Genomic DNA, 23966 nt, shown 5'->3' with positions numbered 1-23966 from the left:
CCATCATATGAAACAAATTTTATTTGTGCAGATTGAACACATTGTTGCATTTTTTAGGACTTCCAGACACAGCTATATTTTATACAGTCAAGTAATCCACAATGACCAACTGGGTACCATTTTTAGAAAATGATTTTGCAGTTAAGTCAACATTAATCTGTCAATGCCAATAGTTAAAAGTGAATACCTTTGAAATTGTCAACAGCAAGGCTGGCCAAAATTTTGAGGCAAAAGTTGACCATAGAGACATGTCAAAATTATGATTTTGTAAAGATTTCAACCCAAATTTGAACCTTGCCTTAACTAGAAAGTGAAACCTACCTCCAGTCACTTGAATACACGTTTATATGACACTTTTGTCAGGCAGCTCTGGTTTAATAGACAGCTCACACTACTTCTGATTAAAAAATGTGTCCTAAATGCATCAGAAAGAGTGATGATGTTGTATCAGCTCCTTTATGCATATTTGATCGTATATATTAGAAAGAAAGCACCTGACATAGGATCTGAGTTGTGGCTAGAAACTGTGGCTAGTGTCTTTGGCAGATATGTTCTTGTCTTATGGCTTTAGTGTGTATAATGAAGCTTTAATTTGTTCTCTTCAGAAGTAGAGCAAGAAGCAATTTTTGTGTTTTTTGACATACATTAAGAATCAAATTGCTTTTACATACAAAAAAAACCCAAAAAGATTACAGTTAGTATTATTGGAGCTCATGAAGCAGATCATTCATCAACACCAGCAGGGGCTGTCTCTTTTGCACAGGTCCAGAAGGTTGGCCTCCAGCTGCTCGGCGTCATCTTGGAAGCGCTCAGTGAAGGAGCAGATCAAACCTGCTGCGCTGCCTTCGTACTCCACCAGCTCCACGCTGTCCCCTGGGAACCACAGAGTGCAACACAATCTAAATATACAACTCTCAAGTGTCTTATATTACTTGACTGCATTCACAATACTACAACAATTTGAACAGAAAAATGTTTGTTTGTATGCAATTTCCAATGTTTTTTCAATGTTGTTGATTGTGTTAATTGGTTGCCTCGGCGTGTTCACAAGTATTCATGAATTAATTTGATCTCTAGTTATTTGTTTTCCAGTCACTGCACCTGCTCTCATGTTATTGACTATATGTCCATCATGGCTTCCTTATTTATGTTCTATGTATACATGTCACTTTTCTTTGTCACAAATGAAAATAACTTCAAAACTAACAAACTAGTGAATTCAGACCGCTTCATACCTCTACCCCTCTCTCTACCTCTACCCCATCTTAAAAGCTAAGCGTATTCACAAATTTGTTTTTTAGGTAAGAGCACAATCCATGCGTGTTAAAGAGCATGTCTTCTGACAGGATACAAAAAAAAGAAAGATCACTTCCTGTTTTGTGAGAGGTTATTTCTGTAGTCTTTCTTCTTAATCTTAAAGGACTGGGATTCATAAAACATGCATAAAGGAAAAAGTAATTTCATCCTTTTATAAAAAGGCCCGTCCCCAGGTTTCAGTCAAATTAAATGACAGAACAAAGTCTGAGGTGTTTTATGTGTTCATCCGAGTTAACGACTATAAGAGAACCCCCTTATAGGCGGAGGTGCAGGTGCTTACCGTTGATTTTGGTGTTGGCCTGGACAAACATCTTACGAGCTTCCTTCCTCAGCAGAACCGTCTCCCGGAGGCGTATGAAGTTGTGAGGACCGCTGTCGCTGACCGTGGAGTATCCGTCATAGAGAGCACGTCCTCCTTCCACATCTGCTGTTGCCTTTAACACCTACAAAACAGTTGGATTTAGAGGAGGGGGAATCAACTCTGTGATCAAATGTGATAAATTGGTTGTTTGACAAGTGAGCATTGTTTTAGTGAAATAGAATTTTATATTTTACTAATATAAAGTTTGTTTTTGTTCTGTCCAACCAACCGGCTAAAACATATCGAGCTTATTTTATAACATTTGATAATGATACAATTATTTTGTATTATTTGTATAAAAATGTTTAAGCTTATTTATTTTCCTATTCTACCATGTGAAGTTTTTGACCTCCAAAAGTACCATAGAGGAATTTATTTTAATGCACTGCAATTATATTTGTCTTTTGCACATGTTTAATACACTAATAGCGCGTCGACAGTATATTGTTAATTGCATTTTTTTTTATTCGTTGGACTTGGTACATAGGACCTGCTGTCTGGACGATTGCACGCTATAACTATGGATGTACCTGCAGTTTGCAGAGGAACCTGTGGATGGCGTCCTTGCCCACAGTGTGGATCTTGCTCCTGTCGAGTGTGATCCTAGCGTCGGGCTTGCCGTCCGGTCCCGTCACCTCCTCCAGGCCCACCAGGCCTTCCCCGGCCTCCAGCAGAACGCGCAGGATCACGAAACGAGCCTGCATGTGAGCCTTCAGACACACCAGACGCATACGTGTGACACAGACTGTATACATGTCCCGACACTCGTATAAACAGAGACAGCCCTCAGTACAAGCTGTATTATAAAACAACACAGACACATAAAACTCAGCCAGTCAGGTTGTAAGAAACACATGCTTAAAAGTGTGTATGATGACTTCTCTTGTAAACACTGTTCCTCCAAATGTACGTGTCTCTGAAGTTGTAATAAATCAAAGTAAAGTATGTATGTACAAAGTTATGATTTATTATACCGGGTTGCAAAAGTCCAAGTAAAGAGTGAAAGAGACTGTACAAGTGTGAACAGAAAGATTACCTGTCTCCAGCTCTTGCTCTCAGGTGTGTAGAACTCCAGGCCCAACAGTCCAGCTCTGACCATGCTCAGCCAGTTAATGTACACCACGTCCTCCGCATCCTGGCCCTCAGTGCCAAAAATACTGGAACACACACAAAGACAGGCAATGGTAAGCAAACTGGCCTCCCTCAGCTTTATATCACCTGGGTTTTAAAATAAATTATACCCTTAACATTCCAATATTAAGTCAAACTGGTCTAAATAAAACAACTGAAATCTTTATTTGATACAAGATGACATCAATGAAGGATGTGATTTTGTGTTTGTGGTAGTAATAGCATTGCATCCCTTTTACATACAAGATACAAGCAAACTAAAAAGCTCAACAAACTTAAAATCACTGTTACTTTTTATGAAATAACTGTTCTTAAAATGTAAAATGTTTGCCAGCTCTTGACATTTAGGGATTTGGAGAATTTAGTGGCTATAACAAATTTGGACAACAACAATTTTGGAGAGTCTAAAATCTGAAATGGTGAAGTTTTAACTGTCGAATGTGAATGGAAAGTGTTCCTTTAGTGGCTTGTATCAGCGTCCAGTTAGCAGTATTTATTTTGCCTGCTTTTAAACTGAAATCAAACCATGGAAGAAAAACAGACAATGGCTTTAGGATATCAACAGAACATGATCGATACCTGAGCACTTTCTTGATGAGACACAGGTAGAGTCCCACACACTCAGCACGGCATTCTTCATAAGAAGAAGCAATGGTGGAGAATTTACTGTCCCACGTCTCACTGCCACGATACCAACTGGTCACCTAAAAGATCACACCTTCAGTTACTTTGTCTCTTTTTGCGACAAAACACAGATACTAAATCAAACCGACACACTCACCGGCTCTCCAGTCTCTGGGTTGGTCACCTTACTCTGGTCAAAGTTGAATTTGCCCTCGTCATCCTGTAACAAGAGAAGGAGTTTATTTCCTCACTGATGATTCTCACAAGCGATGCCAGTGAAGTAACCACTTTAAGAGGAGAACTCAACATGTTGACTGACCTGGACAAACAGCTTGCCACTGCCATGGCCCAACAGCTCATGAAGTCCAACCTGCACCTCGAATGATGGGCCCTTCCACTTGATGAACAAATCCTAATGCAAAAAACACAGGAGTCTGCTTAATCAAGGGAGTGTGTGCGAGGGACACGAGCTAATGTATAACAGAATCAGGTGTGTTAGTTACCTTGTCCTCCTCCTGCAGGAAGGTGAGCTTTTCTTTTTGAGTAGCATAGGCTACAGAAAGCACGTTGCCTAGAGACACGTTTTTAAATCCCTCTGACTGTCTGATGTCATCGTCTGCAAACACAAATATTGTTTAAGGTATAATGCTGCGTGACAGACATAAACATTTTACACTAACTGAACTGTTTCATGTCTCAGCGTACTTACAGTTGGGGATGTTGATGCCGGCGGGTATTCCACTGCCAGCGAAGGTTAGGACATCCAGAGAGGTGAAGTCGGGTTTGAGGAAAGTGTCCTTCTCAAACTCCTTCGGCCATGGCAGCTCAGGGAGCAAGACTTCTGCGGAGTTCACAAGTTTGGTGAACCGATCACTCATCGCCTTGTTCACAACCGCAATGAAACCTAGAGGGGACATCAAGACCATGAAGTTAGGAAGTGGACTAAAACAAAACTATTTCTGACTAATCGTGAATAGAAGACGGTATATAATCTGACCATTTTAACTATGGACTTTGGAATGATTGAAGGACACCAACTTTGTACCATTGTATTTACCTTCAAACTCTCCTCTGGAGCCAAATGGGTCTCTGTAGCTCTCTATGAAACCTATATAACTGAGAAAAGGAGAGAAATTAATAATAAAGAGCAGAGAGAACAAGGTTTCAGAGATAACAGGAGAGTAGCATGACTAGAGAGAGCAAAGCAACAGATCTTTAAAAAAACAAACATTTAAGGTTAGCATGGTTTGATATAAGTAAGGACAAGCAAGAATATATACGTTTCATTAATTTGATGTTACTGTGGTACAGTGGGCTGCCTCACCTCTCAACAATTGGTCCCTTGTCTTTGATCCAGTAGCGTGAGCCTTCTTTATGGGCGTCCACTGAGCCAAAGGTGAAGCTGCGAGCGTACTCTTCGAGCATCTTTCTCTGGTTCTCATTGGCAGCATAGGCCTATGGTAATTATTGTAAACAGAAAAGTGGTTTTGTTATCAACCAATCAGTTATTAAGGTCTACCTGTGCATTCTTTTTACTATTATTGTTATGCCAGATGCCAATTCCTATTTGAAATGTAACTTTTTGCCATTTTGGTCCTCCTCTCTTTTTTACTTTCAGGGGTCTTATAGATATTATTTGAATTTTTACTACTAAACAAACATTTTTAACACATTTAACACTAAATAAAACTAGCTCTATCAACTTCAAATGTTAAGACTTTGTTCCTGTTAAAACATTAAATCCACCTGCCTCTTACCTGTGCTTTTTGCAGGTAATGAGAGACTTTCTCCATGAGAGGAGCATAGTCTCCTCTCTTCACAGTGAATTCTTTGTCTTCAAAGTTGAAGCTGCCGCAGCACGAGTCACATTCCCCCTCCACTGCACAGTCTGTAAAGAAGAAGTTTGCATTTCTTTATTTAAAACCGACTGCGTAGCATCTTTAACAACATTAGTAACATGAAAAATCTCTCCAAATAGATTTTGGTTTATTATGTTTTTGAGCTCACAATGTTGATGTCTACAGCCCACATGAACGTGCGATACGTATTACATTCAGTAGTGCAATATAGTTGAGAAATATTGTAAAATGTTTTAAATCTTATCCTGGTTCTCATGCGAAACTGACCTTTCTGCACAGCTGAGGCAAGACGCACCTCATAGCAGGCTTTCCCTTCTTTTTCCCTCTTAAACAGACGGGTGTTGTAAGCCGACAGTTTCTACAGATACAACAAAAGAACTCAGCTAAGAATCAGACTGAAGAATACATGGAGAAGCCTAAACAAATATAGATGCAGGATACCCAATCAAAACAGAGTTCAGTGGTTCAAGAATATTAAGAAACACATAACAGAGGTTTCGAATAAAGAATAGGTTACACAAGATAAAGAAAGTAAAAGGTTATTACAAGAGAAAACAATGGAGATAATACTATGACTTACCTTCGAGTCAAGAAACTTCTGAGCCAGCTCAGCATCTTCCAGACAGCAGTTTCCTGAGAAGTAGGTAGTAATTCCCTGAAGAAAAGAAAAGTACAAAAATACTTCATGAGCCATGTGTTTGCACATAGGGGTCACAGTGCCGGGTCGCCTGTAGAACCACACCGGAGGTTTTTGGTTCAATGGCTTTCTTGAGGTCAATAACGCGTTTTTAGCAGAGAACTGAAAGAGGCCAAACTGCAGATCAAATATTTCTGTCCGGACAACATGATTGATCAACACTGGCATTAAATGATGCAAGACCCCACCTTGTCGCCCAGCCCCAGCTGCTTCTGTCTGTCTTCCAGGGAGAAGAGGAGACATGAGCAGCTGTCCCATAGAGCTTCCATCTCAGCGGGCTGATCCTGAAACGCCTGGCTGGCCTTCACTAGAGCTTTCAGCTTGTCCTGTGTGAAAACAGCACAGACAACTTCAAGTATGTCGCCGCAGTTTGACAGGTGTTGAAAAAACTCAGTGAACATTCTTGAGATCATATTGATAAGTGCTGTTGTATCTGACTGCATTTGATTGTACAGGAATTCCTTTTTTGATTCCCAAACCCTGCTAGTGTTCAAAGCAGCTGAAGTGGATTTTTACCTTGGGTAGATTTGGGATGAACTTGGTGTCTCCAAAAGACTTGTAGTTTCCCATGTTGGCATACAGACCAGCTGCATATACCAAGAATGCCTAATACCAAACACAAGAAAAATACAATAAACACCTTTTTTTATCTGCTGTAAAGCATAATGATCTTTACACACGTTTGCATTTGTATGTGGGTGTGTCAAGAAAACAGAACAAGAAACATTCAAACGGGGACTGTGTACCTGGTACTCCTCAGGGCTGAGTCCAGCTGCTGTGGCGACCTGCTCCAGCTGTGCAGGCGTCTGCTTCCTGAAGATCCTCTGCAGCAAGACGAAGATATTTGCTGACTCCGGGGATGTCTGCAGAAGCACTGCCAGACCTCCATACCTAAGACAGCAAATGTGTTTTTGGTGAGAAATGTCTTAATTTATTGGTGCTTGACTTCAACTTGCTACATCCTGAGTTAAGTGACATACCAGGCGGCACGTGACAGGTAGTGGGCATACATCTTCTCTTGAGGGGAAAGCAAACGAAAGGCCTCGCCGCAGTCCAGAGCAGAGACGCCAATGTCATTCGGGAGGTAGTACTGGGAATCCACCATCTTTAGTCTGAGGTTTAACACTGACGATGAAAAACTGAATAAGGAGGGAGGTGGGGGGGGGTTGACGAAGAGGAGATAGATGGAGAAGAAAAAGGAAGTCAGGAAGTGTGAATGGGATGAGAAAGAAAGGTCAAAAAAAGAAATGAGAACAGAGAAAGATGAAAAGAAAGAGGGTAGTATTGAGAGGGGCATGGGATGAAGAGATAAGCAGAATTCCTAGTTAGAACCGACCACATTGGCTTTTTCCGTTCTAAATAACTAAAACTTTGGGAACACCTGTCTAAGCTTAATGCAGGTTAGGACATCACAGGAAATCAGCTTTTTACAGTATAAAATCAGTAGCTTGTTTTTGCAAAGTATGATTTGTGTTCTTATGTCGAAGTCGTTCTATGAAATACTGTTTTAATTGACATGTAAAGAAGGCCTGCAATACCACCTACTCGCTTTGTCTACCAAATGTAATGAATGACCATCACAGTTTATCACCTAAACCTAGGTGCGTTTTTTTTCCTTAACTCACAGCAAAAAAAAACATGTTTTTCGATTAACAATAAAGAAAAACAGAGGAAAGCCTTACAAAATGAAGTAACTGACAACGTATTAGCTAAATTAAGTTCCTCCCCAATGTAATGATGGTAAAAACAGCTAGTTCTGATTTATTATAGACATTCCAGGAGAGACAAAGGGAATAAAGTGGTGTATAAAAGTATACAAAGGTGACGTTAAATATAAAGTTCGAGACAAAGGTAAAGTTAATTAAAATTACAGAAAAGTTTCTGCAGCTGCTGAATTGGACCTTGATCTTTTATATTTGACCATAGCATTGATTCAAGATGAGTCATACTTATTGAAGCTAGTTTTGTCTTTCGCTTTCAATTAAAATATTCATAAAGTGTAATGTGAACACTGAAAGCCACGCATCATTTACCGCCCATTTAAAATTAGCAACCTGAGCAACACAACCGCGTGTTATTAGATACATTTTTATAACACTTTTAGTCTTCAGGCTACTGCAAATATCTACATCAACGTTACCGTTAGCTCATAGCTCGATGCTAAACCGGCTGCTGAGTACTTTAAGTATTTAAACACGCTGCCAACATTTCTGCAAGCAAACCAGTAAAGTGCAAAGATTATACAGCTGATTCATATGTACTATGAGCTGCCATTTAGTAAATTTCGACGGGTTTAAAGATGGATACAAACTCAACATATTGTTACCTTGTTTTCTCCGATAGCTCCAGCAAACGTCAAATTGCAGTCTCACGCTGTATCACACTTCCTGTGTTCATTCAACATAAGACCCGCCCCTCGACCAATCGCAAAATGTAAACTGTGATTGATGGATTAACTAACCATTCACAAAGTAACGGAGACGGATTTTTTTTAATGCGCTTCACGCATTTTAAACCAACAATAACCGTAAACGCAATAGGGCAATTTCTAAAAACAAGAGGCTGTGACAATACACATAGCTGGTGCATAATGTTATGAGTAATTACCGTAATGGCACGAATACATTATTACATGTCGAGGTGGTAGAGAGGTTAAGGCGATGTGCCACTGCTGATCTAGTGTGCTCTGCACGCATGGGTTCGAATCCCATCTTCTTCGGAGTCCTTTTCCATAATCGAAGACATCTCAGCATCTTCGGGGCCCAGTACACGGTGCTCATCGGTAATGATAAGCATGTGGAAAATGGTCCCTTCAACCGGAGTCCGTGACAAGGTGAAACTCCGTGAAACGTTGTTTTGGCCAACAGAGGGGAACTTAATCTGAACTGTCTCCTCCCCCTCCACCCCTTCTTCCCACTCCCTCTTTTTTTAAACAATTGTTGAAAGTAGAAATACTGCTCAGAAAAATCACCCAAGATTTAAATTTGTTATTACACACATACCATATGGAACCATCAAACCATAACCACTCTTTCCTCACACTTTTATTCGTACCTTGATTGGACAAATTATTTTTGTTATAACCTAGATAGGTTTAGAAAAACACACAGTATTTCATTATTTTATTGTTTTTATTGAAATAAAATAAAAAAAAACATGATGAGAAAGTGAATTATTTACAATTGGTCAGCAACAGAAATTATTATGTGATGAATGCAGAACCAGTTAGCTGCACTTTATCCAAATGGTAAAACCATAAGAGAAATGTTAACAGACATCTCGGCCTTTTAACACATCTGAGTGTGTGTTGTTTATTTAAGTGTTCATGCTTGGGGTTTCCCGTCTCTTCTGTCAGGGGGAGTTGCAGGGAGTATCCAGCGATAGCAGTCTGAGAAGCTCAGGCTCTTGTCCACAGCACAGCTGGTGCAGTAGACAATCCCCAGAGCCAGCATAACTACTAGGAACACACACAGAGGCACCAGCAGGGCCACCAGGAGCCAGCTCTTGTCATGCTTTCGTTTTCCAGATCCCTCCCCTGACTCTGCTGTACTGCTGACGTCCTCTGCACTATCAACCTTAGACCCCTCCCTAGTTGCTGATCCGTTAGCAGCTCCATGACTACCTTCTCTACCTTGTATCTTGGTTTCGGCCTCATTATCGATTTCATTGCCTGTGTTTGCTTTTTGTGTTGGGGAGGGGTCTGTCTGATGCCGCTTAGGTGATTGGGCATCCCATTGGTTAAGGTGATTGTCTGACCCATGTGCCATGTCAGGGGTGAGCACCTCCGGGACTTCTGTAAGCCATTCAACATCAAAGTTGGTGTCAGCTTCAAAGTTTGGGTCCGGAGTGAACGAGGTGGACCAGAGAGTATCATGTTCAGGGTCCAAGGCAGGTATGTGAGCGAAGTCAATGGGGTCAGGGGTCAGAGTGGAATATTCTTCATCTTCAGGCGACGGCCGGCAGGTAAGCCCATCTGAATTCGGTATAAAGCCGATATAACAGTAACACTGGTAACCTCCCTTGTAGTTGACACACTGCTGCTGGCAGGGCGCATCTCCTGCACACTCATCTATGTCCACACACTCTCCGTCACTTCCCACCTCGTACCCGGGCTCACACAGGCACTTGAATGAGCCCACTGTGTTTTCACAAGTGCCTTCACAGGTTCCCTCATCCAGGCACTCGTTGGTGTCCACACACTCGCCCTCATCATCCGGCTGGTACCCAGAGTGGCAGGTGCAGTGGAATGTGCCTGGGATGTTGACACAGATTTGCAGGCATGGCTGTTGCTGACATTCGTCTACATCAGAACATTTGCGGCCATCTGCAGCCATTTGGTAGCCGGGGGGGCATGTACAGCGAGGGCCCCGCTGTGTCTCCACACAATTGTACTCACACCCCATCTCAAAACAAATGTCTTTGATATGAGGCTGGTCAGTGGGACCAGCGGAGTCAGCGGATAATCCTGGGAGGTCAGTTGAGCTCAGGGGATCGGGCTTGCAGCCGTACCCATCCTCGTCCAGCATGAAGCCCTCATCGCAGTAACAGTAGTAGTCAGTGTCTGTGTTCTGGCAGTGCTGCTCACAGCCATGATCCCCGCTGCACCAGTCCTGGTTCTGTTGAGTTGCATCAGACGTACAAAGGGGGGCATCCCTGGACCAGCCAACTGTCTCGTCATCTCTCTCCATGCACAGCACCGTCTGCTCAGCACGAGCATCTGGGTCTGAGACATCTTCAGGACATGGTAGAGAAACCACAGACCCATAGGGTACATGGGTGAGCAGTGAGCTGACGAGGTGAAATGGGGTGGTGTAAACAGCTGGACCACTGCCCTCTTCCTGCAGCGGTGGACACATTCCTTTGTAGTTGTATTGGCAAACATATCCATCCAACGGCAGGGCGCACGAACCGTCAAGCCACCGGAAATTGTCGCTGCTCTCACGCCCCCTCTCTGAAGTGTGTACTGTCATGGCCACACAGCGGGGGGCCGCACATGTCCCAGGGGAGTCTTCTCGGAGCCAGTTGGTGAACTGGCCGTCCTGGTCCCCTGTTGGACAAAATGGAGACAATGACCAGGTCAGTAAAAGTAGAAATTCCCTTCTTTTTCATTCTGTTTCAACTACATGCAATCTCTCTTCTTCTATTTAATTTTTGTTTTATTTTTTGTTGATTCATTGAGCTCTGCCTCAGGGACTTTATTAATACCACCACTAGGAGGCGTCAAACTCAGCTTTGCTTCTAAATTGACTTTGAAAAGACCTAATTTATCTTGCTCATATTCTCAGTTGCAATGCTTTTTTTTTGTGTAAATATATACTATAATAGTCTACAGCTGAGTTGCCTTTTATCAACATATTGATTTAATACTGTGTGCACCACAAACAACAACCAATCACATTTATTGTAATTCAGGCAAAGGCAGAAATCTCTAGATCAAACCCTAGTTAAATAAAACCAAAACTATTTGCATTGTTTGATACCACCAGGCATAATTTAGGACACATGTTCTTTTGTCATTTGGGTACACCAACCTTATAAATCCTAGCAGATAGGGGGGAAAAATAACACAAAGCTGGCTACATAACTCTTGAAGAACTCATGTCTGCACTAACTCAAGACCAAGGCAGACACTCTGAGTGATAAAAAAAAAACAATCTGGCTTTTACTTGGCCAGCTTTGTGTAATGACTAAATCCATTTGCGGTAGCATTGAGGTCAAAAGGGGATTGAACTTCCACTGTCGCGCCAGCTCCATCTCTGTGAAACAAAAGTAGCTAATGTAATAACCATCCAGCCAGTGCAGGGCTCTGTAGTCTGGCCCGCACAATTCTTTATTGCCAACACCTTAAAGTGATTCATAAGCTTTTAATACAACTGATTTCTGTCTGGAAGTTTAAAGTAGCCTTAAATACTACATCAAAATAATGTAATAAAGGTTAAATTAAAGTATTTTGCTTAAGTAGATTGAATAAGCCTATGTCTAGCATCGTTTATTATAATGTTGTCTATGCTGGGCTACAAACTGATGAAGTAGGCAATTATCTACCGATTTCATTTTTACGACAGATTAAGCCTCATTTACTTTGACCCACATATTTTCCATTAGAGCATTGTCAAAAAGTAATTTCCCTATTTGGGGTAATTTAGTCTCATCATAGTTACACGAATATGGCTGATACAGGGATGAAGTTCAAAATAAGGAAAACTAAAAGGTCAAATGTCAAAAAGGGGAGACTTTGCCTGTGACCCAGACGAATCCTCTGAGCGGTCTGGTGGATGAACACTGGCGTGGCTGTCTGTGCAGCCCGATCCAGAGACGCAGCCGGGCCCTGGTGCTCTCGATGGCCGTCAGCAGCTCGTGGACCACACTCGCTGCCTCCTGGGTGTGCATGGTTGCCAGGGTCCCACCTCGCTCCCGGCAGCTCCGCCCAGCCTCCCTGAAGCTCCTCTTCTGGAGGAAGACAGCGTAGCATCCTTCCTGGTGGCAGACGGCGTCTCTCTCTGCCAGCTGAGTGCCCGCCGCTGGCTGCTCCCCCTCCGCCTCCATCAACCTCTGGCCCCGGCTAACAGGAGCCAGACAGACCATCAGCAGCCACAGGACACACAGGAGACCCATGCTGCTGCAGCTGCTACTGCTCCTGTTGCTCTTTTGCATCCTCCGCCAAGACATGACGTTTAAACTAGGCCAACATTCAAATAAGTACAGTCAAAATAAATAAACTAATAAAGCAAAATAACTTTTTCCGATTCAAACAATACCATTCAATTAATTGGACAAACTGAATCTCCCTAGTCAAGATTTTCTATTCTGTTGGTGTGTTTGACTAAATAATTTGATCCAAATGATCTTTTACTCAAAGTAATCTGACGTAGATCACCCCAAAATTGACATGGGATTAATTTACATTAGATTGCCCAATTATTCCTGCAGTAAAGAGTCTGTCAATCTGTTCAATAGCAAACTTTCAGCATTTCAGCCACAGATAAGCAGACTTTCATCACCTATATTAAACTAATAGAAATCAATGCAGTCCAGTGGAATACCCTAGAAAGTCCTGTCCAGTCCAAAATAAATTCCAGTCAAGCACGGGTAGAGTCCCAGGATTAAAATGGTTGTATGAAGAAGTCTGGCCTTCAGCTGAATCCAAAAGAGAATAAAATAAAGTCCAAATATGAATGTGATGAATTTCAGTGACAGGAACCCTCTCCTGTATCTGATCCTGCTGGAGCTTTTTTGCCTCTGCAAAGTTGGCTATCTGACTGAAACTCAGAAAGAGAGAAAGATGGGGGAGGGTGTATAGAAGAGGGGAGGGGGTGCTACGTAGAGGAAAAAGAAGAATTGTGTGTTTTTTTTGGGAAAGAGGGGGCTGGTAAAAATGTGTGAGTATAAGGAAAGGCTAGAGGGGGTTTGACGGGTTGGTGTGGGGGGGGGGGGGGGGGGGTAGCAGAATTGAAAAGCCTCAGAGAGTTATGAAAACCATACGGCTCTATTCTGTCCCCCCATCTAGACTATGGCTTTAAACACACACGTGCACTCTCACACACACACACACACACACACACACACACACACACACACACACACACACACACACACACACACACACACACACACACACACACACACACACACACACACACGCACACACACTGCAGTGCACGCTGCACAGCATCCACAGGAGTGGAAAGTGTTTGTCAGCTCTTTGAGATGCAGAGATTGTCCCCCCTTCTTCTTCTCCTCTTCTTCTTCTCTTCCACCTCGTGTCTTTTTGTCTGATTCTCCTTTCCCTGCCCTCATCTCATTTTTTTGGGTAGCTTAATTTACTTAACTTCATTTCATTCTTTCTTTGTTCCTCTATTTTCTTCTTTTCTTCCACCACCCCTTCTTCTCTCTTTCTTCCATACCAGATGGAAGTTTTTACAGTCCAATGGAAATATTAGATTATAGAACAGGAATAGCTTTTGGATTGTGCATATATGTGAGACTGAGTTCCTTCTTATGCTGTTATACAATAACTTTGTATGGGCACATGTTTCTTAAGCATAAGTGTTCCTCTGTGTTTGTGTGTGTGTGTGTGTGTGTGTGTGTGTGTGTGTGTGTGTGTGTGTGTGTGTGTGTGTGTGTGTCTGCCACTTGGGGGCATATGGAGGAGAGGAAACAGGAAATGCCAGATGTGCATCAGCCTGACCTCTTCGTAGTTCGGGAGCAGAAGACTAGGGGTACCTCCACTGCTGTCACATGATCCGTCCACCATGAATGGTATGCCTGGTGAAAGGTCAAAGGTTGGGTTTGGATTTTCCAAGAAAAATATCATCTTTTCCTCTCTTCCTTGTATGCTGCAGGAAAGGCCAAATAGCAGTACATTAAGCCAATTGCTGTGAGTGTGATGATTCTAGCCCTGTTATAGTAATACGGATTGAAGCTGACTAACAACTGGGCTTAAGAGTGTAAATTAAGGTTTACCACACACAAACAACTGTGGAACAATGCAAGCACCAAAAGTGGGAAAGTGCTTGCAAACAAAAGTCCCTCACATAAATGCTCATCACGTTCTCCCCGTGGAAAGTGTGACCTGCCACAGCCTGATTGACTGCAGATTGATGTCATTATTATATGCTGCTGCTTCTTCTTAACACAGGATGATGAGATGGAAAAGTCCTGCTGCATGTGTAGTTCACTCAGTTATTAGCAGCAGACATTGTATGTGATTGCAGTGCTCAGCAGATGCGTCTGCTGGCTGTGGTATGTTGCTTTTGGCAGCGGGGATGTATACATTCGAAGTAGTTATTTCCAGTTATGTAACGACCATCGGAACTAGAGAGGGAACAAACACAAAACCTCAGGATCCCGGAGAACCTAAAGAGCCTTTTGGCCTGGTTCCCCAACTCTTTCTCCTCCTCCTCCTCCTCCTCCTCCTCCTCCTCCTCCTCCTCCTCCTCCTTCATCCTCCGCCTGTTATCCTCTGATTTTCTTCGTCTACACTCGTCCTCCTTTCTTCCTTTCCTTATTTTTCTTTCACCCCCCACACCCCTTCGCCTTTCCCCCTTGCTCTCCTGTTCCTTATCTTCTCCCTGCTCCCCCTCTTTTCTTTAGGTCTTATTATTTGGGCTCCCAAGTCAGCAGTCTCTCCCCAGGATCCCCAGCCTTTATCCCCAAACCGCCCACACTTGGTCTGTTTATTCTATCATTCAGCCCCTCCTCCTGCTCATACTGCCACGCCCCCAGAGACGCATTCCGCAAATGTAATTGATGAAACAGACACAACTTCTCCTTTCCATCGTCCTGCACCCCCAGATCCCCACTTTCACATTAATCTACTCACAGTACCCCCAAGCTGCTCTATCTCCTAACCCAAAGACCTCTAATGGAACCTACAGATCCCTTGATTTTATATTCCCTAACTCCTAGGTCATTCTCTACCTCCTTGAGTCTTAGACACTCGCCACATACCGTTTCTGGCTCTGATATATTCTCGCCTTCTAGCTTCCAAGCAACTGGACTGTAGCTTCCAGCTCTAAAGCCTCTTGTTTTCAGTATTTTTTTAAAAGCTGAATAGTTGTTCTTGAATCAAGTTTTTGGTGGACACTAAAGCACCGGAACCTGAGTAACACTTGAATAAACCTTGAGGCCCTTTTCTGCACTGAACAAACATGTATTTGAAGCAAAAGGCTGGGATGGGATAAAAAGAGAAAAAAGGACTTTGTACAAATTGTCAATGGACCACATTGAAAAACAATAGGCTGCTGTGTCTGAACGTCCACATCCAGACAGACATAAAACATTCCAGATACATTACTACACCTATTGTATGTCACTAACTCACTATTGCATAAATGGAAAATACATTTGCCAGAGAATGATGTAGATTGATTACTTCTCAAATGCTGGTATAAAAAACTCTTGGATCCAAACACATATCATATAAAAAAAAGGCTAGATTTAACCAACAAATATCAAGACACCACAAATAAAACAGAAAGACATAATAAAAAGCGCTAAAGAAGACTGGAAGACAAAACACGTAGGCACTAAACCCATTTCATAATATCAGCATATAAAACAGCTCAACCCATATGCCATTGTTGGACCAACGGTAGGAAAAGTGACTCATTTTAGAAGAAACGTGTTTCTTTGTTTTGATAATTAAAAGAAAACTACATTTTTTCTTGACTTTGTCACAAATAAAAAGGATTACTGCTGATCCCAAAGTCACAAGGTTCCACAATGATGTCAAGGAAACTGTATTTCCTTGTTGTCTTGGGTCAGTGAGACCCACACCATTCAGGCCTATTTGCGCTGTATGAAATACAGCAGGACACGTCAGTGTTTCATTTTTCCCAACCGCTGGTGTCTTATGTCATGGACACACACACACACACACACACACACACACACACACACACACACACACACACACACACACACACACACACACACACACACACACACACACACACACACACACACACACACACACACACACACACTGAAGCAATTAGATGCGGCCTTGTGGTTAAATAATAGAGTGTAGGCATTCCTGGTGATTTCTGTGGAGTGGAGGAAAAAGACGATACTGTTATCCACTTCTTCTACAAGGTCCATATGTTTCATCTTTCATTGCAGACATGAATGCCCTCCATCCACACCCAGACTGTCAACAAATCCTCACCGCAAATATCTGAGCAGACTCGCTGTCAAATGGATGAATACAGAAGGCTTAATTCCCTGTCAGTTCAAATCTACAGTTACTTGAAAAATCAGCTGAAATACTTTCGAGAAACTTTTGGAGGTAGCTGCAACAGTTGTTGGCCTTTATTAACCTTTATTTGACCTTTAAATAGTTTACTGACCATGCTTTTCATACATTTCCTCATTTCTTCATGCTTAGTTGCACTCATGTTCACACCTGGGATCTGCCCAGCACAAACATAGTATCCTCCTTAACCGGCGGGCCGTTCCAGTGGAACCAATTCAGATTTTCAGATTGTCGACTGCCAACCAACTGGGCACCAGAAGGATTTGGAAAAGGTGTGTCCTGAAAATGTAAGTTGTCCTAATTTACAAGCATTCCTACATTGCTTTCTTCAAAGTGGCATGGAGAATGGAAGAAATGAATATGTATGAACAGCTGCTACTGACATCTCCAGATAGAAGTCATTTGGCTAGTTTAAAACAGACATGGTTCTAATGGAAACTTTGGTGTCTAAAAACATTTAAGTTGCTGAGGAGAGACAGCAAAGGTTTGGGTGACACAAAAGCATGTATCATCTGGACTGCAACTTGAGTTTGCTGCACATAAAGAATCACACATGTACAGACAAACAGACACTCTCCCAGAAAATCTCCAGAAAACTGTTAAAGGTTTTTAAAAACTGCTGAGAGGCACAAAGAGAGATGTAGCGAGTTTAATTCCTGACAAATTATTCCTTTACCAGATGATAGAGTCAGCTTTTCCATAGACATGGCCATGCACACACACACACACACACACACACACACACACACACACACACACACACACACACACACACACACACACACACACACACACACACACACACACACACACACACACACACATGCGCACACACACACACACACACACACACACACACACACACACACACACACACACACACACACACACACACACACACACACACACTGATCTGACACTTCTTTCTAAGTTATTTCACAATACAGTCTTATTTCTACAGAGCCTGAGCCATTTGTGTGTGTGTGTGTGTGTGTGTGTGTGTGTGTGTGTGTGTGTGTGTGTGTGTGTGTGTGTGTGTGTGTGTGTGTGTGTGTGTGTGTGTGTGTGTGTGTGTGTGTGTGTGTGTGTGTGGTAAATGCATTAACAGTGGAGAAATAGATGACTTCACAAGAAAGGGACAGCACACAAAGAACCAGACCAACCGAGACAGACAGACGTCGGATGTGTAGGACCTTTGAGATAACTCACCAAACGTCTGACTTAGCTCTGCTCCATTTCCTCCTATTCTCTTAGTTTTTTTTCCCGGTTGAACTCCCAGTTTGGACCCCACATCCACATTCCTTGGGTGACCTGACCCCAATTTAACCACGTGCCTCTCAAAAAACTATATATTCAGAGTGAAATTGCACAGAAATAGTAAACTGCCTGACTCAGCATCAGCTAGAGAAGGTTAATCATTTACTGACCACAATGCTTAAGAATCTGCAGACCAGTTTTGTGCAGAGAAGGAGAATAGCAGCCTGTTTTTATTTGCTCACTATTATTTCTGCTGTCTTCAATCCACATGGCTGCCAAATCAGAGGTGGTTAAATTTAATCTCAGTGTAATTCTCGGGGAAGAACACAGGGGATGGTAAAGAGGTAATACAGTCACTTCTTGCAAAAACTGCTGTCAAGCTGGATCAAGAGCTGCAAAGTTCCCTAAATCCCTAAATTCTCTTCAGCCAGCAGCTGAAGACTTTGCTGTACGGGAAAGATCCCAAGTTATGACTGAGTAAAGATGTTTGAAAGTAAATCAGTGATAGAAAAGTCAGCAGTCTTTCGTTAAACAAATAACAGAAATAGAGAGAGGATAAGTCTGTGACCAGACGATATTTGGTATGAGAAAAATGTTTATGCTGTTACACACCCACTGCTCAAACATACAGCACAATCCAGCTAGCTTATCATAAAGACAGAAAAACAGCTAGCCTGGCTCTGTCCAAAGCTGGTCTTAAGGTAACAAAATCTTCCTGCAGGCACCTCTAAATCTCACTAATTATTCGACTCCTGGAGTCTCGCTCGTTGCCAAGCATTCGCTCCTGGCCTGAGATAAAGTACAACATAATAACCCCCCCCCCCCATAAAACAACAACAATGTAGTTTTAACAATTTAGTTTTAATATGGATGAGATACATGTCATTTAGCATTGAAAAGAGCTTTATAGTACTAAAGAGATTTAGTATGAACTTCTTTACATATCCAGGTTAGCTTTGCACCCTGTTTTAATCTTTATGCTAAGCTAACCAGCTGTTGGCAGATATTGGTTTTTGAATCAAACTCTTGCCAAGAAAGCTATAGCCTATTTGCTAAAATGTCTAAATATTCCTTTCATTTGTAACTCCTACTTTAGACAACATAGCTGAAATTAATATTTGTTTCTTCAGGACCAGAATCTAAACTCCCAAATTTGTCCTAACATAAAAACCATAGAATGTGTTTGTGTGCATCAAAATCATATACATTAAGTTAAATGAATCTATGGAGCTTGTGTTAAATCAAAAACAATATGGATAACAAAGTTTAGATCGGTATGCATCGATAATAATCTTTGTCTTCACTGTTTTGGGTTGTTAGAACGTTGTCATAATTATCCCATCAGTCTGTCTCATGAATCTTAATTGTCCGACACAACCTCTCACCTTTCAGTCTGAACCCTCTCTCCTGCTACTCCACATACTGAATTTCCTTGGGGACACTAACGTTTTCCCCTCCTCCCCAGCTTTCCCTCTCTGTTCTCTATTTTTCTCTTCTCTTAAAGTCTGTTGGCATTGCCTGTGTTGCTTCTGGCTTAACATATTTGTTCTCACAAGCCAGTCTTTCATAGCTTCATTTGTCCTAACAAAGTAACTTTACATATCTGTCTCTCTCCACTTTGGTTCCCTTTGAGGCTTTGATGGCCCCAGTGTCTGTGTTTCTGTCTGCCTGCCTCTCTCTGTCTGCATATGTGTCTGTCTCTACTGATATCTCCTTCACCGTCTTCCCCCTCTAACTCGTCCACTTTCACAGTTCATCTCATTTTATGTCTCTGCTGCACACACATTCTCTCTCTCAGCCAGGCAGAGTTGTACTGGTGTTGTGTTTCAATACAGGAGGAAATATTTTCAACCGTGCAGGAAATGTCTGACGTGCAAGAATTGTTCACTTCTCATACTCATACACACACACACACACACACACACACACACACACACACACACACACACACACACACACACACACACACACACACACACACACACACACACACACACACACACACACACACACACACACACACACAAACCTATAAATGAACACATTTACTGTAATATAAAAATACTTTTTATTTGAAAGCTGAACTCGAAATGAAAATCCAGTCCCCATTTATTTTTAAGAGCAGGAGTATTTTAATTTCATTAAATCTAGCATGCAGATGCTGTAGGGGCAGACAGGCTGCAGACGGGAATGGGACCATAGAAGAATGGGTCTGTCAGAGGGAATAAAAGCACCAGAAACAGCAGCAGCCCCATCAGATAGGAGAGGAGTATGGCTGATTGGTGAGGGTGTTGCAGGGCAGAGGTTATGTCAGGCAGGCCCTGACTGTTACAGAACGAATGGCACAAAACTGGACCCACAACATGACCTATCAAAAACACATTACAGATTTAGTAACGAGTGTACTGTATAAGTTAATATCTTAACAAGTTTAACAATTTGCTGTTTAGCTCTCACCAGTTCTCATGAATAAAAAGGCAGTGAAGGCACCAAACAAAGTTGTGTACAAGAACTGCGTCCCTACAAAAGAACAGCATAAATAAGCCAAATTAATGACATTGTTTTGTAAAATCAAAAGGATTGGATTTAGTTTTATTTTAAAAGAAATCCCATATTATAGTTTTCAACAGCTGATAAAGGTTAGGCAATAGTGGACCGTATCAACATTATTATTTACTTGTACTTTACTCTATTTTGTTCAACTAAATATGTGTACTTCTAAATCCCAGTCAAATATTCAACTTTTTACTCAGTTTTGAAGGTTTAAAGATTTTGATTCAGATAGATAAAACTAAACATATTCAACAAATACACTCTATCACACATTGGGTCGAGGTAAAACTTTATGCATCCCTTGGTGAAATTTACAAGCTTCCTAAACACATTAATGCATAGATAATTGAATCAATTTTTTATATTTATAATACTGAAATGGGCCATTCTGAAGAATAAATAATTTAACCGCTTGTATTTTTAATGCATTTTGATGCTACTACCTTTACACCTTTTATATAAGTAACATTTTGACCTTCACTTGCAACATAGTATGTATCATTTCTCACCACTAAGTGTGCACGCAAACATAGTTACAGAGATGACTTCTTTGCATCAGTAGAATCTGCACTGCAGTTGTGTGATTTCCTAAAAAGTGTGTTAACAATGTGTACAGACTAATGCACTTCAACATCAATTGACAGAACCTTAATTTGAATTCATGTTCTTACATTATTACTATTTATAACAGGAGCATGTTGCACAGGAACTGACCTGACACCATGAGGATGACACACATACCGTCCTTGTGGAGGGGCCGTTGCTCTATGATATGATGGAAATGGGCTAACATGTTTAGGGCAAAAAGAGACAAAAAGGTTTAATTAATTCCAAAGTACAAAATCATTTGGTCACGTCTGTTATAAAAATATCATCACAGACCTTATCTTTTGGATTAAGGTTAAAATGATAAATATGAGTTGTTTACAGCCCTGAAAATATGGTTGTTCTACCAAGTCCGAAGAACAGCGGAGCGATGAAGATGGCAGCGGTTGGTCCAGTGCAGGGCACCAGCATGGGCAGCATCGCCCCTCTGAACACCAGCTCCTCTGTCACTGGAGCCACCAGCTGGTTCCTGAGCCACACTGCATCTCTCACACACCACCTCCAGGACTGCACATCTGGGGAAATAAAGTCTTATGATGACAGACACAGAAAATGCAATGCAAGCACACATGTAAAACTCTCCAAACACAACATAACATTTAGGAGACACAAAGCATAACTCACCTAGGAGGGACTGCAGCTCCCCAGAGAAGCCTGTGGGGTTGTCCATCGCAGAATGTACCAGAGGCCCGATATAAAATACCTTATGTTAAAGATAAACTCACTTCTTTATTGCATTCAGAGGAAGTATATTAAAAAAGATGTGCACATGGGAATTTAATAAAGGTTGTACAGCCATGCTGTTAAGATTTGGAAGTGGAATTGAATCTCTGAAATGGCAAAACCTACTAAGTGCAGTATAAATAGAATGCTCTAGGAGGAAAACAGACTCACAGAGTAACTTAACCAAATACATTTTTCGGTTGGGTTTACAACTACAAAAGGTTAAGAAAAATATGGTACTAAAACTAATTTTCAAAGGGTAATGCTTTTAATGTGATATACTGTTTTTTAATTATTACAAGACATAGCTGCCCATTATTTAATTCTAATACATCTATCAAAGAAGAAGAAGAAGAGGAGGAAGAGGAAGAAGAAGAAGAAGCATCAAGTGAACTTGAAGCTTTATTCAGGGACTCTCTGATGTACCATCGTTAGTATCAGCGGCAGAATGACTGCAGGAACAAGACCCTCCAAACGACTCCCATTAGCTCCCACACGGACGCATTGACCTGGAGGGGCATAAGGTCGTTTGATAAACATAGTTTTTACCCTCAAGTGATTATGAAGTTAAGCCAGTGTGACCCCAGGCTTAACCTCACAAAACAACTTATATATAGTCAGTTGACCCCCGGAGTAAGGACGCTTTCCTTCACCTGGACGGTCAGGGGACTATAAGTGTCCATGAGAAAAACACTGAATCCTCTTTATCTTGACTGTCAATGACCTCTGACCTCATACCTGCATCTGGCTACAGTGCTAGTGCTGTACTTCTTTAAGCTAAAACTAATGCAGTCTAACACATTTATCGTGTGTTTGTGTGCATCACATTCCAGAATAAATCTTACATTGATGGAGGCTATGTTTGGTTTGTAAGCAAACTGTTTTAGAGAGGCGTCAATTCAACGGTTACATTTTGGAGGATGTACTTTGTCATGCTTGGGAATAGTACTGGTGTGTCTCAGACCCCCCCCATTGATGTAAATGGGGTCTACAAAGTTGTTCTGCATAACACCTTAGAGGTGTTTATGCCTGCAGTGCTCAGTAATATTAATAGGACAAAGCCTGTCAAGGATCAATATGCTTGTTAAATGTATTGAGAATAATCAATAAGCTTAAAGGAATGGGATGTGTGTTTTCTGGTATGTTTAATGGGCATTAACATAAGCTATTGAAGAATGAAATGGAAAGATAGTACTCAAGTCAAAGTCCAATTGCTTGACATTTGTGGCACTAACCAGAACAAATCATTAGTGGTTTGATTCTCAGAGGTTTATTAGGTTATTGGTTATTGCATTGAGCTATGGCCGACTGAAGAATTAAGGAGTCAGATGCAGGGAATAGCATGTTTTGTTTATGTGTACTCACCCTGACATCAGCCCAGTGCATCCATGCTTTCACCACTGCAGGTGACAGCGCAGAGACCAGCAACACACTTGCAGAGCGACGCTTTATCACACTGGGATGATCCCTGCACGCGCACGCGCACGCGCACGCGCACACACACACACACACACACACACACACACACACACACACACACACACACACACAGCAACAGCTGAATAGTCAAGTGTAACAGCACCGCCACAGCTCTGATGGTGAGTTGTATACCTGGGTAAGCTGCTTCTCCAGATGTACAAACTGCCAACGTACAGACAGGCGAGCAGGAGGCAGCTCAGCACACACATCCGACACTTCATATGAGTGTGCTCTACATCCTCCTGGATTACAGGGCCATGTTCTGGTTCCAGCATGACCAAATAGAAGGTTTTCTATGATAGGTTCTTCAGGCAAACGACAGCTAACACATCGGGTTTGTTTGGTCTGTCATTTTAGATTAGCAGATCCCTATGGAGTACTGCAGAGTAAAGCTGATTAGCTCTAATACTCTCCGGGGAGGAGACATGAGACTCAGGTGTGCATCTATAAACCCACACACACACACACACACACACACACACACACACGACACAGACACACACACACGCCACAGACACACGCCACAGACACACACGCCCACACACACACCCACACACACACACACACACACACACACACACACACACACACACACACACACAC

General features: G+C 41.9%; 3 protein-coding genes across 4 annotated transcripts; all 3 read right to left on the bottom strand.

The window, feature by feature from the left end:
- Positions 1-3: 3 nt before the first annotated feature.
- On the bottom strand, positions 4-8852 carry dpp3 (dipeptidyl-peptidase 3). 2 transcript variants are annotated; one of them, XM_063895459.1, is made up of 19 exons: positions 8597-8852; positions 6970-7128; positions 6736-6880; positions 6506-6595; positions 6178-6315; positions 5873-5947; positions 5560-5650; positions 5191-5321; positions 4758-4888; positions 4491-4549; positions 4143-4337; positions 3937-4049; positions 3753-3845; positions 3591-3653; positions 3389-3513; positions 2715-2835; positions 2209-2388; positions 1598-1760; positions 4-873 (listed from the first exon to the last, which is right to left on the bottom strand). In XM_063895459.1, exons 1-19 carry the CDS (start codon positions 8767-8769, stop codon positions 731-733), a joined length of 2388 nt encoding a protein of 795 aa, XP_063751529.1. In that variant the 5' UTR covers positions 8770-8852; the 3' UTR covers positions 4-730. The 2 variants fall into 2 exon arrangements, with proteins under 2 accessions (XP_063751529.1, XP_063751531.1); XM_063895461.1 differs by lacking the exon at positions 8597-8852 and adding an exon at positions 8316-8480.
- A 301-nt stretch (positions 8853-9153) lies between these two features.
- Positions 9154-13217, bottom strand: LOC134872351 (endosialin-like). Its single transcript, XM_063895623.1, has 2 exons — positions 12229-13217; positions 9154-11036 (listed from the first exon to the last, which is right to left on the bottom strand). The coding sequence occupies exons 1-2, from the start codon at positions 12656-12658 to the stop codon at positions 9313-9315; spliced, it is 2154 nt and encodes a 717-aa protein (XP_063751693.1). The 5' UTR covers positions 12659-13217; the 3' UTR covers positions 9154-9312.
- A 6898-nt stretch (positions 13218-20115) lies between these two features.
- LOC134872460 (CAAX prenyl protease 2-like) lies at positions 20116-23708 on the bottom strand. The gene is given in 9 exon segments (XM_063895778.1): positions 20116-20370; positions 20460-20522; positions 21270-21341; positions 21509-21676; positions 21786-21864; positions 22311-22363; positions 22366-22393; positions 23250-23352; positions 23496-23708. Coding segments are annotated over 9 exon segments (930 nt in total). The 5' UTR covers positions 23639-23708; the 3' UTR covers positions 20116-20149.
- Positions 23709-23966: the final 258 nt, after the last annotated feature.

This window comes from Eleginops maclovinus, chromosome 11 (genome assembly GCF_036324505.1).
Source record: "Eleginops maclovinus isolate JMC-PN-2008 ecotype Puerto Natales chromosome 11, JC_Emac_rtc_rv5, whole genome shotgun sequence".
Taxonomy (NCBI): Eukaryota; Metazoa; Chordata; class Actinopteri; order Perciformes; family Eleginopidae; genus Eleginops; species Eleginops maclovinus.
The sequence above is the reverse complement of the archived record's forward strand: the minus strand, read 5'-3'. Positions and strand labels throughout refer to the sequence as shown.